We start from the raw sequence: 19846 nt of genomic DNA, 5'->3' as shown, positions 1-19846 counted from the left end.
AAGCAAACCTCTGTGCATAACAAAAGGAAGAGGAAGTCCAGGGGGAGTTCAGATGTTACTTTTTATTGAACTTTCGATTTTTTTGGACTGGCTTAGGCCCCAATTAGTCCGATATAGTGAGGTTTTACTGTACTTTATAGTATACGATACAGGTTCAACCACCGCCAATGCAGTACGTGGCTAGAAGAACGCTCCCAAAGTTTATTACTCTGGCGGGGCGTGAACCCTCGTTCTTCAGTGTACAAAAACACATACTTTATCACTATACCACAGAGGCTCCATATATAGATATATGGAGGTCCGGATGATGGATGATGATATATATATATATATATATATATATATGTAAATATATATGTGTGTGTGTGTGTATTTACCTACTTCAGTTTACCTAGTTGTGATATACAGGAAATGAGCTACGCTCGTGGGGTCCCGTCTCTGTTTCTCAATAAGTCAAATTTTGCTTTAAACTCGTTTAAGTTTTTAGCCTGGAAGATCTCTTTGTCCAGGTTATTCCACAGTCTATACATCTTTAAGGAAAACTATATTTCTTGATATCTTTCAAGCCGCTTGGCTTCTTAGTTTCATTCCCAGTTTCATTCCATGTCCTCTTGTTACTCTCGTATCCCATAAAAACAGATCATCTCTGTCAAGTTTATCTACTCCCATCATGGTTTTGAACACTGCAATCATGTTGCCCCTCTCTCTCCTTTCCTCTAAGGAAGGCAAATCCAGCTTTTCCAGCTTCTCTCTGTGCGACAGATATGCCAGACTGGGGATCACCTTGATTGCTGTTCTTTGTATTCTCTCAATCTTGTTTATATCTTTCTTTTTGTGTGGGGACCACAGTACTGCTACATATTCTAACATGGGGCAGATCATGGCCATTATCAATTTTTTCATCATCTCCTCATCCATGTAATGAAATGCTACTCTTATGTTAATCAAGAGTTTATACATCTCTCTAACCGTCTTGTTAATATGTTTTTCAGGAGACAAACTATCCTAGACCGGCACTCCCAAATCTTTCTCTTCTCTCGCTTTTGTGATAGGTTCATTACCCATCAAATAGTTCAGTGATGGCCTCTTGGTACTTTTCCCCATTTCCAATATTTTACATTTCTTTGCATTGAATTTCATTTCCTTCCTCTGGCTTCAATCATGTATCCTATCTAGATCCTGCAGCATTTTACAGTCCTCTTCTGCCTCTACCTTCCTCATGATCTTTGCATCATCAGCAAACAGACTTACATAGCTGTTCACTCCCCCTACCATATCATTTACGTGAATCAGGAACATTATTGGTGCCAACACAGAGCCCTGAGGGGCTCCACTTATTACTTCTCTCCATCCAGACATCCTGTCCTCATTTGTCTGTCTCTCAGAAAGTCTTTCATCCATTCCAGGAGGTTTCCCTTCAGTCCTCCTATATGCTCTAGTTTCCACAATAGTCTCTTATGGGGTACCTTGTCAAAGGCCTTTTCCAAATCTAAATACACACAATCCACCCAACCGTCTCTTTCCTGTAGCACATCAATTGCTCTTGAGTAAAAGCTCAACAGATTGGACACACATGACCTTCCTCTTCTGAATCCAAACTGACTTTCAGCCAAAATATTCATCTCTTCCAGATATTTCATCCATCTGTCTTTCAGGATTCTCTCACACAATTTTGCAACCTTGCTGGTTAGAGACACTGGTCTATAATTCAGGGGTTCTTCCTTGTTCCCTCCCTTATAAATTGGTACCACATTTATCCTTTTCCATTCTTGAGGCACTTTCCCCTCTTCCAGAGAACACACGAGTAAACCGTGAATCTTATCCGCCAGTTGTTCTCTGATTCCTTCAGTACCCAATTAAAGATTCCATCTGGTCCTGGGGCTTTCCTTACATCTTGAGTTTCCAGTAATTTATACACTTCCTGTACTTCCACTTTATGTCTTTCATCATTACATTACTAGTCACTCTCTCCCCATCCACAAACTCACTTTCGTTAGTGAAAACTGACTGGAAACGTTTGTCCATTATTTCAGCTTGCATTGCTGCATCTTTATGTACCTCTCCATCTACTTTCAGTTTGATGATTCCTTCCTTTTGTTTCAATTTGCCATTGATAGATCTATAAAACAGTTTGGGTTCATCCTTACATTTGTCTATTATACCTTTTTCAAAGTTCCTTTCTTCCTCTCCGCGTATTCTTGTGTATTCATTTCTAGTTCTTTTATATTTTTCCATTGTTCTGTTACCTCTCTTCCTCCAGTTTTTCCATGCCGTATCCATCTCTTTTTTTTTCTATCATACACCTTCCATTAAACCACTCCTTTTTCCTGTTTTCTTTCCCCATTACTCTTGGCACATATTTTTCCACTCCGAAATTATAGAGGTCCAGAAAGTTTTCCCACTTCCTCTGTATCTCTCCTGTTTCTCTGAATTTTCTCCAGTCCACATTTTTGAAGAATTTTCTCAATCCTGTAAAGTTTGCTTTCCCATTATTGTATCTTCTTTGCTTGTAAAACTCGTCTCTTGGTACCACGTTCCCAATTATCATGTGGAACTCAGTGCCCACATGATCACTTTTTCCTATAGGACAAAGATATTTCAAAGATTCTGTTACATCATGTTCTTTGGTTAGCAGTAAACCTAATCTTCCTGGTGTTTCCTCTTCTCGGAATCTTGTCTCTTCTTTGATCCACTGCATCATCACATTGTTCATTGTTATATTTAAAAATGTAGTGCCCCACGAATCTTCACCACCTCCTGAGTCCCACTCCTTCCAGTTCATCTCATTACAATTGAAGTCCCCTGTTAAAATTATATTGTTGCTTTTCTCAATCACTTTCTGTAAATAATTAGCCATGTCTGACAACATCTCTTGGTATTCATCATCATTCCATGCTTTTGTCTTAGGAGGAAGACATACTACTGCCATATCTCTCCCACAATTAGTTTCTAGTTTCATATTGATCACTTCAGGCCTACCCTGTCCCATTTCCACAGCATCTACATTTATGTTGTTCTTCACTGTTGTCATCACTCCTCCTCCCATTTATCTTTTCTGTCTCTTCTCCACAGTTTGTATTTACCATCTCCCGTATGGACATCAACATCCTCTCTTAACTTAGTCTCTACAAAGCACATAACATCAGGTTCATGAACCTTCAAGAAGTCATTGATTTCCAACCTAGCCAATATTAAACCATCAGCTTTAGTATATGCCACTTTCAAATTTTTGTTGTTTTTTATACCCTCTTCTCTCCCTCTCTCTGTCGGTACCACTTCCTCAATTTCTGATCCATAACTCTCCAATAAAACACTGTCTTCTCTTCCTCCGTTCTCTGTTCGTTTTTTGCCCTTGCTTCCTGTATTTTAGCTCTTTCTTCCTCATTTGCATCTCTCCTTATCCAAACATTTTTGAACCCCTCTTTGTCTGATAGTTTCCAAGTTCTATTAATGATTTCATTTACCATGACCTGGGACTTAAACTTTACCTTCAGTGGCCTCGCCCCTCCTTCCTCATACTTTCCTAACCTAATCACTTCTTCAGTCTCTTCTTGAGCTTCATTGTTACCCTCCATAACTACTGATATTATTTCTTTAACCTTACTCAGTTCTTCTTTTTCTGTTTCTCATCTTACTGTCATATGTTTTTCTTTTATTCCTGAAATTATTACACATTTCTTTTTATCTGCTACATCCTTGACTAACACTTCTCTACTTCTCAGTACTCTGATCACTTCCTTCTCCACCTTTTCCTTCCTTTGTTGTTCTATAATCTCTTTCAAATCTACGTTTCCTTCCCTCTGAATTTTTTTTTCACTCCTCATGTTGTTCTTTGATTTCCTTAATGTGCTTATCTTGCATACTTGACTTAGAGTTATTCTCATCTAGTTTACTTCTCATCCTGTCTCTTTCTTCTTCCAACCTCTTATTCTCCCTCTTGAGCTGTTTTATTTCATTTGATGCAGATTCGTTTCTCGCTTTCAATTATGTGACTTCTCGTTCTTGTTCTACACTGCGTGTGCAAACTTCTCCCAGTTTACTATTGTTTGGTTTAACATAATACTTCCATTTCCCGCATCATCTTCGGAGAAGCCCTCAAATTCATTTTCACCATATGTAAACAAAGCTTCGTCGCCCTCCGCCATTGTGCAACCATATGGAATCTTTCAATTTCCACTATATTATTTACTCTTTGACCGAAACCTGTGTTTTTTTTATTTACACTTGCCTGACGGGACCACCACTCACACACTCATTTACATAATCAGAATAGGCTTGTCTCCTTTTCGCCGCTGATTTAACGATTATTTTCGCACAATCCAGGAAGAGTTCTGTCTCTGTTGGCGACCTGTGTGTGTGTGTATACAGTACTGTATATATATATATATATATATATATGTATATATATATATATATATATATACAGTACCCTTGCGTTCAAGACAGTAATATTATCACCTGAGGGTCCCGTCTAGGACGAGAAATGTCTTGGACCAACACAAAACCTTATGGAAAACAATAATATTGTCACAAAATCTTCGAGAAGTGCCCCTAAAGACGTCAGTCTTGACCTATTTTGGCACCAAAACAAATATCCTTATCTTGAAAGTGTGTTTCTGAACTTGTTATCCCCTGCTTAGTAGCCCAGTTATCTCCAGCTTAGTAGCTTGAGGTAGATGGCGGTGCTTCAGGGGGTTATCAGACGGTTTCCTAGGCATGGTTACATAGGGAGAGGCAATTACCTGCTGAGTGCAACGCACGGTGTGTCCACAACACTGGTGAGCGAGACAAAAGCAAGCCCCGCCTGGTCATCACGTGACCAGATGCCAGTGTCTTATTAGACAACATCACAACCACGTCACTCTCCCGGACGTAGGAACCATGTTGGACCGGGTGAGACTGTCGTAGCTGTATTCTCCTCGGATTTGGGCTGTTATGAACTGTTGGTTCCACATTGGACGTATACAACCTTATTACAGCATTATATTAGATTATTATTTATGGTCTCCGTCTTGGACAAACCCGTGTTGGACCCGAGGGTACTGTGTATATATATATATATATATATATATATATATATATATATACATACATACATACATACATACATATATACAGAGATAGCCTGATTATCCGGGCTATATGGTGTTAAGGGGTGCCCGATTAGTCCGAAAGCACGATTAATCTGGCGGAAACAAAATACAAGTACTGTACACTCAACCCTCAGCTATCACTCCCAATTGGTCCCGCTGTGGCTGCGATATACTGTACTGTTAAACTGGTTTATTTACCGGTAAATGTACACTTTAAGTACCAGGAAGACCTTTCCAGTTCAATGTATATTCCTCCAGCTTGTTTCAGTATTTTTCAGTCTATATTCAGTTTGGTAAATTACGTTTTCTTACTGAAAGATTTCCTCCCTGTTATTATCGTCATATTCTAAATCTGTACCTACGATTGTTTCCAGCACAGTGGACGAAACTCATCGTACTCAAATGTGGACTTCATTTCCCAACTTCCCAAATGAAGATTAGGTTAGGTTAAATTATTAGGTGCTGTTAAGCTAGGTTAGGCCAGGTTTAAACACTTAGATTAGAACAGTGTGTTCCACCATTTCATTAACGAATCAGACAAAGAGTCGTCACACCAGAACAGCTAAAAACAGCGGAGAAACAGATTTAACAAGAAATGTTTATTTACCAACCCAGAAATAATCAGAAAAATATAACAGACTATCAGGATGAACTGATTTGGTAAGGTGATTTTACTGCTTACAGCAAAGCCTACGTTTACCCCCCCCTCAGTGTTCGTGAGTTCAGAAATTTGTGTGTCCTTGTTCCACACAAGCAACCTCATACCTTGTGTGGGACAAGGGGTGAGGCATAAAATAAGGAATTGTACATGGGATTTTTTTCTCACCTAATTTGCATACTTAAAATGATCCATGCTTTGAATCTCCTCACCACATGCAAATATGGGAAAATGGATTTTGATGATGATTACGATGTTGATATAGGAAGGTATGTTATTTTTGCATCTTAGCATACTGGTATAATGTTGATTTTTTTCTCCCCCCTCCCCCCCTAGCCAGGACACCTTGGAACGAGCACGTAACAAGGCAAGGATCAAGATTAATCTAATGATGTGTGCAGCAACTCTTCTTGGTTGCATTGTCATGGTCTACTCTGGGAAGAGGGCACGAGATCGAGGCGAGTCAGTCATCAGAATGAATGAAGACTGGCACCGTAAAGTTAATGAGGAAGCTGCCTTAGCACATGAAAAAATAGAAAATGCAAAGAGAATGTAATTATCATCATAAATATGTAGTAGTATATTGGAAAGTGATAGGAATATATATATTCACAGTAGAAAGTACAGTTTATAAAGTAAAAATAAGATGACAGTTTGAAGGCTTCGTGAAAACCTAAAGTAAATGAAGTTTTCCATATAGTTGCTTGTAGAACCTTTTCTAGTTTTTTCTATGCTACATTATTCCTTTTGCGCTTTGTAACTTAAGGATCTGATTGTGATGCAACTATTTTGTTATCACAGGGGTGTGTGAATCAGTGTCTTGCTACAGATTTTCCAGTCATATAGTACAGTAATCCCGCATATTTCGCGGTAGTTACGTTCTTGTAACCCCCGCGAAAAGTCAATTCCGCGAATACTCTATTAACAATTGAAAACTTGCACTTGTGTCCACCATGCTGCCCATCACACAGTCCATGTCCATACTGATTGCGAGACAATTCGCCGTCAGACAATTCCCCGTCAAAACATGGACGATTCCCCTTCAGAACAATTCGCACCCTAGACGATTCCCCGCCATTCTATAAATATACTAATCAATACTTTGATAAATATACTTATTATTAATTAATCAATACTTTAATAACTATATTTCAGGGGGATCCAGCAAAGTCTATGTTCAGTAGCGTAGGTTCTGGATATTATTTATTAGTTGCACCTTTAGTCAATAATTAACTTGTTTCTTCCTCGCTGTAGTCGCCTTTGAATTATATTCTAGCGTCACCCATAGCTATCTTCATTAATGAAGGCGAATTGTTTTGTGTTTGTTGTGACTGCGAATTGTCCCGAAACCTCCATACTCATCCCGAAATACCTTCTTACAAGATTGAAAGCACATACTCCATTATGAAGGAAAAACGTAAACACCGTACTGTAATACACAATTATCTACACATTTATTAACAAAACAGTACAAAATAAAAAGATGCATTAACTGGTGATAGCAAACACTCCCACGGTCGTTTCTTAGCTTGTCCAGTAACACAATTTTCTCTGCTAAGGTCATAACTTGATCGTTTTGTCACTTTGGAGTTCTTACTAATTGTATTATTAGCCTTTGGTGAGGCTGGCTTACGTCCTGGGGCCATGTGGAAAGCAAGTGGGAGGCAAGAGGCTCATATCATAGTGTGGTTACAACCACAACATCCACTTAAGGCAGTCAGGCGTGGACTGAAGAATGCGAGGCAGAGAGCAGTGTTGCCATATCCAAACAACGAAATTATGCTAGGGCAATGAAAAAATTATGCTAGATTGAGCATATTTGTTCCAAGTAAAAAATGAATTATGCTAACTTGAAGCTAAATGATAAAATTCTATACATATTCGTGCAACATATTAATTATATATTGTTTACTATGAAAATATTAAAATGAACCTACATACAGTAAGAGGATAAATATCGGTATCTACCCATACTGCTTTTTCCCACGAAACTTACGTTTTTCTGATGGATTTTGATGTGATTCGTTCGATTTTGAGCATCATTTCCATCGGAAATAACCAGATTTTGAGATATGACCCCCCCCCATCCCCCTGAAATAATGAGGGATCTTTGGGGAATCGGGGGTTATAGGGAGGGGGGGAAACACAGAAAATGGTCATTTCCGACTGAAATGAAGCTGAAAATCGAATGAATCATACCAAAATCCATCGGAAAAACCTAGGTTTCATGGGTAAAGTACAAAGCTCAAACTTATCCTAACCTAACCGAACCAAACCGAACCTAACCTAAAACCTAACCTAATCCAACCTAACCTAACCTAACCTAATCCAACCCAACCAAGCCCAAACTGAAAGTAACCAACTATTCAAACATCTTCTTACCTTATTCGTCTCTCTCTCTCTCTCTCTCTGATTTGTAGCTTTTATAAAATTATTCTAAAAATATTCCATTCCATTCTAAATTATGCTAGAATGATTCTAAAACTTCTAATATGCTAAAAAATATTCCAGACTCGAAAATTTGATCAAAATTATGCTAAAAGAATAAAATTATGCTAGATATGGTAACACTGGCAGAGGGGCCACGGGAAAGGGACAGAGGGTGGCGTGAGTTTACCGCGCTACAATTGGAAGCAGTGGGAATTTCAATTTTTTTTTTTTCTGTATATTCAAGGATATTTTTGTTGAACTTATTAATGCTAAGAAAATCCGCGAGAGGGCAAAACCGTAGACAAAAAATCCGCAAAAAATGCGGGATTACTGTACTCATAAAATAGGATCAAAACTGGTTAAGTACAGTATTCTAAATTTCAGGGACTAAAGAAGTAATTATGCAGTAGTACAGTATTCTTTTTAAAGATTTATTTTTTTGTGTGTTCTAGCACACATCCAGTCTGTGGTATATTCTTGTTTTCCTTCCATTTTGTAATTTTCATTGATATTGCTTTAAAGATCAGTAGTTTATGCAGAACAGATATCTGTAGTCTTCAGGAATGTTGTCAAGGCTTTAAAGTAGGTATCCACTATCCACTCTTTTTATTTAATCATTGTAATTGCCATTGCTTAATCTCAGAGTGTCTTGCTGAACAAACTCTTCAGCCACGGGGAAGCAGTTATATCTGCGGAGCTATTATACCGGTACAGTACAATACGGTATATACCCTGTGTAGGAAACTGGCACCCTCTAGTGGTAGACAGTGCCTTACCAGGGCCAGATCAGGGTCCTTCCCAGTGTCTAGGTGCAGGGAATTAGGTGGTTTGGCTCCTGGGTGGACACTGCAGCTACTTTGCTTCACCCAGGGAACACAGCACCACCATATGTAGGCTTGTCATTGTCATTGTAGTACTACTGTTAGGTGACTGTAATGAGTGACAAGCCAGATGATTTCTTGTAGCCCAAGAAACTACTGGATAAAATTGATGATAACTGAAGGTGGGTTTTGGTGAGAACTGCTAGTCAGAATTAGTTTGACCAATTTTGACAATAATACTGTATTGAATTTGGAGAGGTTCTTCAAAACAGGAAATTAGCTGCCCGTGTGGTCACGTTTCACTCCACCACATCACCATATTAACTCTGCTATGCTTACCTTTTTGTTTCTGAGCTGATATTTGTTATATGTAAGGAAGGAACCAAAGGCTACAATCTGCAAATTGTTCCCTCCAAGAAAGACAAAAGCCTATATTTCATCCAGGAAGTTGACACACTGGTGTATTTATAGTATGGAGAAGCCAAGGTAATTCAAAGTGCCTTGGGGGAGTAATTCAAAGTACCTTGGGAGCAGCATCACCTAATCTTGATCAAGATTCAGTTAAATATGAAATTTCAGCACTTGCAATAATGGCAGTATACATTACCAAGAATGGTAAAATATCCTAAATTTTAACATTGCAAAAACCTGCCTCTTGTAATTAAATGACCACATGATGGTACAGTGAGTTAAGGCACTCTAACTAACTGTTGCCCAAAAGGGATTACATCTTAGGGAAGGTTGGATTTTTGTTGACCATGTAATACCATCCAGGTGGTTGTTTTTGTCTTGAATGTCTGGACTAAGTAGTGTAGCCATTTGGCTCATATGACTGTGATGATGAACTGAAAGACTGGATGATAAATATAGTGAAAATGTATACTGGTGCTATGTTTTCTTTGAAGTTTATTCATGATTAAACTGTGCTGTATTAAAACTGAAATGCTCCATCCTCATTCATCTCTCAGTTTGGTAAGTAAACTTCACATCTTTTCACATGTTAGTTACAGTGGAGTCGCCTAATCTGCGGCAATTACAGACCGGTACCTACCCATGGATTACGAATTCCACGGTTTACAAAGTTAAGGACCAATGGGAAAAAAGGATACAGGGAGTCCCTGATATACGAGGCCCCAATATACGAAAATTCAAAGGTGTGTAAGTGAAAAATATAGGACAAATTCCCCTATACGAAAGGCATATGCTTCGATGGTATGAAAAGTGCTACGAGAAAATGTTTAAAATTTGGCATGCGACCAACCGCAGCACCACTGTCGTGTATGGCGAGGCAAGCAACTACCTTTGCTTCATCTCAGTCTGTTCCCGCACCCTGGATTTGTAGTGTGTGCCTCCTGTACTCTGAGAATCTTTCGCATCTTTCATCATTCTTCTCAAACGTCCCTCACCTTCATCATCATCATATGGGGAGCTTCTCAAGAAGAAGCAACACCAGACCCTGATGCTGGAACACAAGCTTAAAGGTCATTTACCTTTTATTAAAATTTCTACTGTAGATTTAAGAGCTTACAACAGCCTAATACAGTACAGAGTAGCTAGTTGACAGTTTTTTGGGGGCTTCTGGAACGCATCTCATTTTCTTAAGTTTCTCATGGGGAAAAATGCTTTAGTATACAAAAAATCGAAATACAGTGAACTCTCACATTTGACGAGAAACAGAAGAAAAAATAAAACTCGCCAAACTGGAATTCACTAAATCTGAACTGAATAGCTACAGTAATCCCTCTACTATCCGACGTAATAGAGCCAGAGGCATGTCCGGAAAGTGGTCCTGTCTGGAAAGTGGGCCCCTGGCTCCTGGACTGGTACTTAAGGACCCTAACACAGCCTAACTTTGAAAGCCACCTAAATAACTCCCTACCGGACATGCATAGCACCTATTTAAACCTACTTAAGACCCTATTCACACCAATAATGGACATAAAGCATGAAATTAATGAAAAGGAACCAAAGAATGAGGAATTAGAAGTGACTGTACCTCAGCCAGGGTACTTACAGCACGTCTGTGGCTCCCTTCTCTAAAGATTTGGCAGTGGTTAAAATGCTCTTGAAGCACGTACAGTAATCCAATGTTGTGCTGCACTTAATTCTTTGCACTGTGAGTTATAATTGTTTAACACTGCACATTGTTCTTAACTGCACCATGCCAGTTTCAACAGCCAATTTGCACTCCACAGTTGATCCTTTGCACTCTAAATTCTAATTTCTTAACACTGCACAACACTGTAAATTCCCGTGTGGTCTAGTTGTGAGGTATTGCAGTTTATTCACTGTTTATTAACAAAAAGCAAGCATGTGTGGCTTCCTTTGCGATAAGCATCAACTTACGATCGAAGTTAGGCAGTAACTGTTGTTGACGGGGAAACAGAGTTGCCAAATCGCAACGGCCACATTACCAAACTCCTCAGTTTTCATCAGTAAATTTAACTTTTCCTCATCAAACTCGTAAAGCTAGCATTTATTCTTCATTCATCATATATACAAGTGGAAATACATGTAATCACTTTTCTTATAATTAACAGCATGTTGATTATTTTCACGCTAGGTAGGCTAGCAGATTATTCAGAGAGATCAAGCAATCCACCATCTCCATCCTGTGTATCCTTGTTTCAGCTGTATGGATTCCTCAACTAGTCACTAATATATCAGCTTGGAACCCCACAGCTGATCGCCAATTTACTGTATATGTATCAGCTGAGTCGTGACCTCACAGTTCCAAGCAAGGTTAACGTTGTGCCTGGTCGAAGTCACTTCCGGCTGACACACTCCACCAAAACGTCTTCTCACTCACTGCAGATGGTGGGAAATCGGTGTAGAATCCTGTTGGAGGAATTTAGAAGGTAGCGTGTGCAGGTGAACTGAAACTGAGCAGATTAAATCTCTGTTTATTGGCCACAGAAAGATACAGCTGCAACACAGAGAGAGCTCAGAGTTATACATCCCTCTCATTCTAATGATATGTGCGTTCTGCCCTATATAGCCGGCATCCCCTCTGGGTGTGGTGCTGGGTCAGCAAAATCAGAGGTGCTAAACCTCCACAGACAACTGGGATTTATACATGAATAGAAGCATCATAACTGTACCATGTACTTTATACACCTTAATAAAGTAGTATTGATTACATTAAAGTATACCAACAAGGTAAATATTTCCCCCAAGTCTTAAACATATATACAATTTATATTTCTCTATCACCTTCTCTTTACTCTAGTGTTTGATTAAAAGATGATGTCTGATTGCGCATCCTATCCCAAGCCACACTTTACAGTGAAATGGTGTTTGTTTGTTTATCATTCACACTTCGTTGCACATTGTTAATTATGAATAAACAACTTTATATGTAATATGTAACAATAGTGTGAAACTACAACTACTGTAGTCATGGGAAACACTGTTGGCACCAGAACATTGCTCGGCCACACCTTTCGACGTCCCCGTCTACATTGTTGTCCTAACTACTGTGTAACCTAACCAATGTGTAGGGTAGCTAACTATTTAGCCATGTCCACTTGCAATCCGCAAGTACGGATCCGTGGTTTTAGTAGGTTTCTCATTCGGCCTCGTAGATAGTAGCCCCAAACACAAACACAGGACAAGACCACAACAAGTAGAAGACCAATGCCAGGACCAAAATAGGAAGGAGAAAGGTATGAAGGGAGATAGGACAGTACATATGGTTCTAAATCAGTCTTGTTCAGGTGAGTGAGGAACTGTATCTCCTTGAGCACACCAGACAGCCTGTTCACATTCAAGGTAGAAACACTGAATGAAGGTAAAAATGGTCGTAACTGGGACGAGAAGTTCACCGACAAGGCTAGATGGTGCTTGTTAGGTAGAACTGCTATCTCTTTACTGTGTAACTCACAATAATCGGTTGCAACATAGTAACCCTTTACCGTAAGGAACTGGTTTGGTGAGGCACATGTGAGTGTTACGTCCTCAGTCTCAGGAAAGAAGAAGTATTGTCGCATGTACATAAGCATGGAAAACTGACTTCAATTGAATGGGTTGTAAAGTGCAATGTTGCAGTGCGGAGGAAGTGTTTGTGTCCAACAAGGTCATCTTACATTTCTCTACCCCTAACGGAATGAAGACAAAATGGAAAGCAGAACATACATGGAGATCAAGAAATGAGGCCTTACACTTCTCAGGTTCATCCACAGTTGTTTCATCTATATACCCTTTGTTATCCGATATAACTAGCACCTCTGGTCCCTCATTCAGAATAACAAGTGTATTGTTAGCAGTAGCAAAAGGGAAAGGAATGAACCGCCATGCATGGTATGTTACAGCATTCCTCATAGGTACCAGTATCAGGATGCCATCATGGGTCAACTGGGCCTCTAACAATGGGTAATAATATTCCCGCTGACTCATACCAAAAGTGGCATAAATCCATGCTTCACCATAACTACGTCAAGAGCACTGATCAGAATGTGAGTAGGAAGCAATAAAGCATTATCCCTGTTCAAACTTGCGTCGATTAAGCTGTCCACCACATTGGCTGCATGCGACTCGAAAGCAGTGGTTGACTTGTCGAGAGCATGTAAGTACTCAGCGATTAACACTAAGTTAGCCAGGGTTGGTGAGGTGGTTTGGATGTTGTTCACAACTCCTACGAGATAGTTGGTAGTCTTAATTATCTCTTTAGCTTTGGTAGTGAACTCAAGTAACTGTTCATACATGTGTACGATTAGCCTGTTATTCGCCTTTGCCGCCAATGCCAAATCATGCATCTGTCTACCAAATTGCACTACGTCCTTGTCTAGTGCTGTACCAAAAAGCTTATGAGACAGGATACCTAGGAGATCCACTAGTCCTCTCTTAGTACGTGCATGGACATGCTTGGAAAGATCAGAATCTGCATTAGGTAAAGCGACATGCAATTTAGTGAGTCTGTCTGTGAGCCTAACTATATGTCCAGTGTGAAGCTTGGTTATACCATGCAAGGTTTGTACCAAGGCTTCATTATCTGAGGTTGTCAACTGCGGGTTCCGGTTGAATAACTTGCCAACTTCCGACAGTTCCTGTCTGAGGTGAAACAATCCCTCAGAGACCTCTTTAACAATATCTGGAGCTTGGAGATATCCTTCCATTGGGTAGCAGATGCATATCGCATCCTCTACTATCACCACCTCTCCAATTGGGCTCTTCAGTGCTCCTGGCATTAATGCAGTCGTGTCCATGTCCAACATCGTTCCACAGGTCCACTCCAAGCAACACAAAAGGAGTCCAGTCGCGAGCCACATGCCTGTAAGAGAAGATACTCCCTTAATCAATCTTACTGTGGGATTGTAGCTTGCTGCGATACTCTTGGTTAGGGACAGGTATGGACGACGTCATAGACTGTGACGAAGACAGAGGGGACAGCACATCAGACGATTGGTTAGTTAGGCTTAGCTCTTGACTTACTTGTTTGATCATGTCAGCATGTACTGCCTCCTGAGTTCCATCAGCATCATTCCTTAGTCAATAACTGTGTCCACACACATGTTCCACAATGGTATATGGTCCGCGGAACTTAGGTCTGAGCTTGGAAGTTCTCTCAGGGTTGTTGATCATAACCTTCTGGCCTATCTCCAACGTCTTTTCTTGACTACCTTTGTGTTGTTTCACCATCATCTCCGCTCTTGAGGCTTTTAATCTTTTTCGTACTTCACTATACTGTATATGTGTTGAAACTTTGCAAGCTGTACTTTGGCATAATTCTCTTGGTTATACACTGGGGTAAGAGGTCCAGCTAGCAAATCGTAGGGTAACACCTTCTCCTCTCCATAAAGGATATAATGAGGAGATTTCCCCGTTGAATTTTCTGAGGAGTTGATGGCCGCTGCTACATGTGGCAGCCAATCTTGCCACTCTGTCTGAGTGGTAATTGCTGGTCTCAAGACTTTCAGTATCATCCTGTTTGTTCTCTCCACCTGGCCATTGCTCTTGGGACTGTAAGGCGTAATAAAGACTTGCCTTACCCCATACGTATGACAGATTTCCTCTAACACTTGGTTACGAAATTCACTGCCATTATCGCTGAGCAATACCTTGGGTGTTGAGTATGGACAAATCACTGAGGTTACAAAAGCGTGCACCACCTTCTCTGCAGTTTTCGTCTGTAAAGGTACTAAAACAGTGAATCGCGAAAAATGGTCCACTGTCACCAATACATAGCTTGAGCCTTGATGACTCCTTGGCAACGCTAAGAGATCAGTGGAGACTGTATCCCACGGTTTTTCTGGTAGGGGATACTCCAAAATGGGAGTCGGAGGTCCTGTCGTTCCTTGCATTTCTGCGCACTTGACACATTGACTAACGTGGGCTTCAATGTCCTTCCTCATGGTCGGCCAATAGTATTTCTTTCTTGCCTCACGTATGCATCTGTCCCGTCCAGGATGACCCGCTTGAGGTACGTCATGAACCAACTGTAACACGACTTGCTGTAGTGTAGTAGGAACAACCAACTGATACACAGTGTCGTTCCCAGGGGGCTGTTTATATAAAAGACCCTGTTGAAGATGGAAGTGAGTCATCGGTACCGGAAGTTCAGGTAGACATGACTCGTTGCCAGACTCCAAGGCATAGATGACTCGAGACCACATCGTATCCTTACATTGTTCCGCCTTTACTGTGCCTGGGGAATACCCAGAAAGAGGGATATCCTCAGATATGGCAACAGCAATATTTCTACTCAGCGAGGCAGCAACGACATTTTGTCGGCCTGGTAAATACCTGACCTCTGGGTCAAACTCCAGTACCTTGCTGAACCAACGCGCAACCTTACCATGCAAGTTCTTCCCCTTAAACATGTTGCATATGGGTGCATGATCCGTTAAAACAATTATCCAGTACCCGAAGATGATATCCTGGAAATGTCCTAACACCCACACAACTGCTAATGTCTCCAGATGTGTTACAGAGTAGTTCCATTCCGGGGGTCTTAGTGCCCTACTGGCATACGCAATGGTGTGCGTTTTGCCTTCCTCATTCTTTTGCTGTAACACTGCTCCCAGTCCCTAACCTCAGGCATCCGTGCACAGGTAAAAAAGTTAAGTATAATTGGGAAACGCTAACACGGGAGTCTCTGTCATGGCTTTCTTGAAGTCGTTGAAGCTTTTTGCTTCCGATGGTCCCCATTGCCATGCATCATCCTTGTTAAGTAGCGTCGTCAATGGTGATGCGATAGCAGCATAATTGGACAAAGCTCCTGTAAAAACCAGTGAGCCCTAGGAATGAGCGAACATCGTCCTTGGACTTGGGCGTAGGGAAATTTGCCATGGCTGTACCCTTATCCGGCAGAGCCTTGATGCCATCGCCATCAACTAAGTGCCCTAGAAATCTAACACTTGCTTTTAGAAAATCGCATTCGATAGCTTGATTTTCAGACCCGCGGATCTTAAGGTTTCCATCACTCGTTTTAACGTACTAAAATGAGTGTGTATATCCTTGCTTACAATTATTAAATCATCTAGATACGTTAGGACGTCCTGCCCAATCATGTCACCAAACAACTGATTTATCATCCTCTGAAATGTCAAAGGAGCATTACTCAGTCCAAAAGGCATCCGGAGAAATTCAAAGTGCCCATGGTGAGTGCTAAAGGCAGTGATGGGACGCGACTTCGGTCAGCTCCACCTGCCAGTATCCTAACGCTAGATCCAGGCAGGTGAACACAGTATTTCCTTTACCCAAGGACTGCAGTAAGTCTCTGAGATGTGGAATTGGGTAACAATCCGGTATGGTTACCTTGTTCACTTGCCGAAAATCTACAACAGGTCTCACACCACCATCCTTTTTAGGCACTAGAAAGAGTGGTGCATTCCAAGGTGAGGAAGAAGGCTGAATGACTTCATCATGAAGCATCTTTTCAACTTCCTCTTCCACTGCTTTCCTTTGGGTGTGTGGTAGGTGGTATGCAGGCACATATCAGATTTGTACCAGGGTACAACCCAATATGATGCTTCACCTTGTCCGTCCTACCCAGCGGTTCTCCTGGAAGTGCCACTACATCGGAGAATTCTTTAAGAAATGCTAGTAACCGCATTTTATGGGCAATGTTATCTGTTACCTTCATGTATTGTTCTAGCAGCTTTTCTCTCCCAAGACGTGTAGGTTCCGAATGAGTCATTGTTTGTAATGTGACTATGGGAGAGATCACTGGTACGTCGTTGACTTCCTTTACAGGGGCACCATAGGACATCGTCACCTATATAGCATCCATCTCTGAGCTTAATTGCGCCACCACTCATATTTGCGATGAAGAGGGGCGTCTACTGATCTAGTCCGACACTACACAGGGTGGACTCTAGCGACAATGCCTTATGTTTTATGGTCACTGTTAAACATACCACATCAATTCCCTCTGACACATCAGGTACTCGGACAAGAATTTTGCAGACAGTTCGACTGGGTAAGTGGTGATTCCCACTCACTATAGCCCTGACCTGCTTCCAATCCATACCGTCTGTTTCGTGTGCATCCGGGGACTCCCTTGACGCTTCACTTGTCGGAGTCACAACTGGTTGAATGGCTCCTGATTGGATGCCAATTCTGGCTTGTGTTGCTGAGGGACTAAGGCCTACAAACTCCTTTCCATTAAAGGAAATAGAATGTCTCTGAGGGTGTATAATCACGTTATACTCATCCATGGATTCAAAGCCCAATAATCCATCAGCTGGCAGAGGGAAATCCTCAACCACATAAAATGTAGCATGTAACACAGGAGATTGTTTACCTGCCCTCATTGTCAACGGTACCTGGCATACGATCTTCATTTTACTCCCTGTCACACCTGTCAAAATCACATCAGGTGCTGACAACGTCCAATTAGCTTGAGGCATTTCATACTTCAGCCTTTCTAGCGCTTTACTAGAAATAATGTTTACACATGCTCCAGTGTCCACTATCAAAGACACCTGGCCTTTCCTTATGATCCAAGGTATCGAGAGCAATTTCACCTTTTTAATAGCTGCCACACACGCATCAGTGGACTGTACGATTTTGTTTACTTTGGCATGTGGCCCTGAACTTCCCCCGTACTAGCTTGGTTACCTAGTTTTTTCCGATGAGGGCTTCCTTAAACTTTTCACACTCATGAGCAATAGGCCCGGTTTGGAATAATGAGGTTTCCAACATTTCCGCTGCTGGGGAATTGGCTTTAATATGCCAAATCTTTTCCCCGTCACTAGCAAGCTGTAATCTATGTATCTGGGCCTCACAGTCTTGTAGGAAGCGATGGATGTTATAATCATCTTCCCCAGTAATGGACTGTAGGTAGCACCTTTATACAATCTGGGTTCGAAGGTGCCTGAACAAACTGTCCTTGGGACTGTCTAACCAGTGCTACAGGAGGTAAAGTTGAAGGAACATTAGCAGCAGCCAGATTGGTGGGTGCCATGTTAGGGAGTTGCCATAAGGGAGGAAGATTCATCTGAATTTGCATGCTGATACTGTTAATATTTATGTCCCATGGTTTACCAGAAGGATCCTGGATTTGCATGCCAATACTGTTAGTATTCATGCCCCATGAATTAGCATAAGGAACATTAGCAAATAAATGGTCTTGTCCTTGCTATCCAAAAGTTAATGGTGTACTGAACATGCCTGAAGTGTAAGTGGGTATGTGAGTGGTTGCATAGCTAGCAGAGATTATTGGACCTTGGTTATCCTGAGTGATCATGGGTGCTGTTGGAGTCTGTTTAACACCCACAGTCTCTTCACTAAGAGTACCCTCATTAGCAAGACTAGTGACCATTTTGGACCTAACTGAACTTTCAGGAACTGTAGAATAAGAATGACCAGAATGCAAATGTAGTGTTCAAGTCCCCACTATCCAGTTCCTCAGAAGTGTCCTGACTACTTAAAGTTTTGATGCCTTTCTCCAGAGTGCCTAACCACTCACCCAATTCTGAGTCTGATTCACCTTCCGTTGTGGTTGGTTTGTCTGAATCTCCCCTTAATTTTCGTCCCCACTTCTTCACTGTATCCATCTAACCTTGTCAGAATTTATTCCCTTCCCTGTCACAGGAAAATTTAAACTGACACAAATAGATTAGTTATGGCTTTTAGCAATAGAGAATGGGACACAGACAAGAGATACAGAAAATGTATGTATTGAGGGGAAACTGAGAAACCTTTTTTTTTTTTTTTACACACATTATCTAACTAACATGTGCTGCTTAAAAAGTGTGTTTGAGGGTTCACTGTGCATGTACACTACCCAGGTGTCATATGATGCTGAAGTTCCTGGTAGATTCGTACTGCAAGTCCACACTCCCTGCAATGTTTCTCCTCCAACCACACAATGATTCTGTCCCCCATGGTTGTCCTTGGGCAACTGCAAGGCACTCCACTGCGCTGCACAGCTCCACCACACCACACACTAAACCTGCCTCCACGTCCAGAGTTGCTAGATGCGTTTAGATGATCCCACCCTTCACCGCACTGGCCTCAGTACGATAGCAAGATAATTGCCAGTTCGCGCTTGAAGGCAGAGATATCTTGCCAGGCAGAGATGAAGAGAACCAGATTACTCTGATATCTGGTCTACTTACTCACTCTGCAATTAGTCTCTTTGCAATAGGAGAGTAAGATTTTCTGTTCGCCTGTAAAATCACGAGCGGTTGCAAGGGTTTTCACTACAATCCCTTTAGCACCTTGTCGTATCCTAGCACTGTCATTCCACCGCTGGCACCAAAAAATATGTTTCAGCTGTATGGATTCCTCAACTAGTCACTAATATATCGGCTTGGAACCCTGCAGCTGATCACCAATTTATATATATCAGCTGAGTCGTGACCTCACAGTTCCAAGCAAGGTTAACGTTGCACCCGGTC

General features: G+C 41.2%; 1 protein-coding gene across 1 annotated transcript in view; it reads left to right on the top strand.

The window, feature by feature from the left end:
* LOC145394191 (UPF0389 protein CG9231) overlaps positions 1-8236 on the top strand; it is an 87217-nt gene extending 78981 nt beyond the window's left edge. Inside the window, exon 3 of the mRNA XM_080268175.1 lies at positions 6088-8236. Within this exon, the coding sequence (XP_080124301.1) occupies positions 6088-6307 (220 nt within the window). The 3' untranslated portion in view covers positions 6308-8236. The remainder of the gene's footprint in view (positions 1-6087) is intronic.
* Positions 8237-19846: the final 11610 nt, after the last annotated feature.

Source organism: Coenobita brevimanus, chromosome 26 (genome assembly GCF_032717465.1).
Source record: "Coenobita brevimanus isolate Jiangsu-jjx chromosome 26, ASM3271746v2, whole genome shotgun sequence".
Classification (NCBI taxonomy): domain Eukaryota; kingdom Metazoa; phylum Arthropoda; class Malacostraca; order Decapoda; family Coenobitidae; genus Coenobita; species Coenobita brevimanus.
Note: the sequence above shows the minus strand (reverse complement) of the source record. Positions and strands in the feature narration are given on the sequence as shown.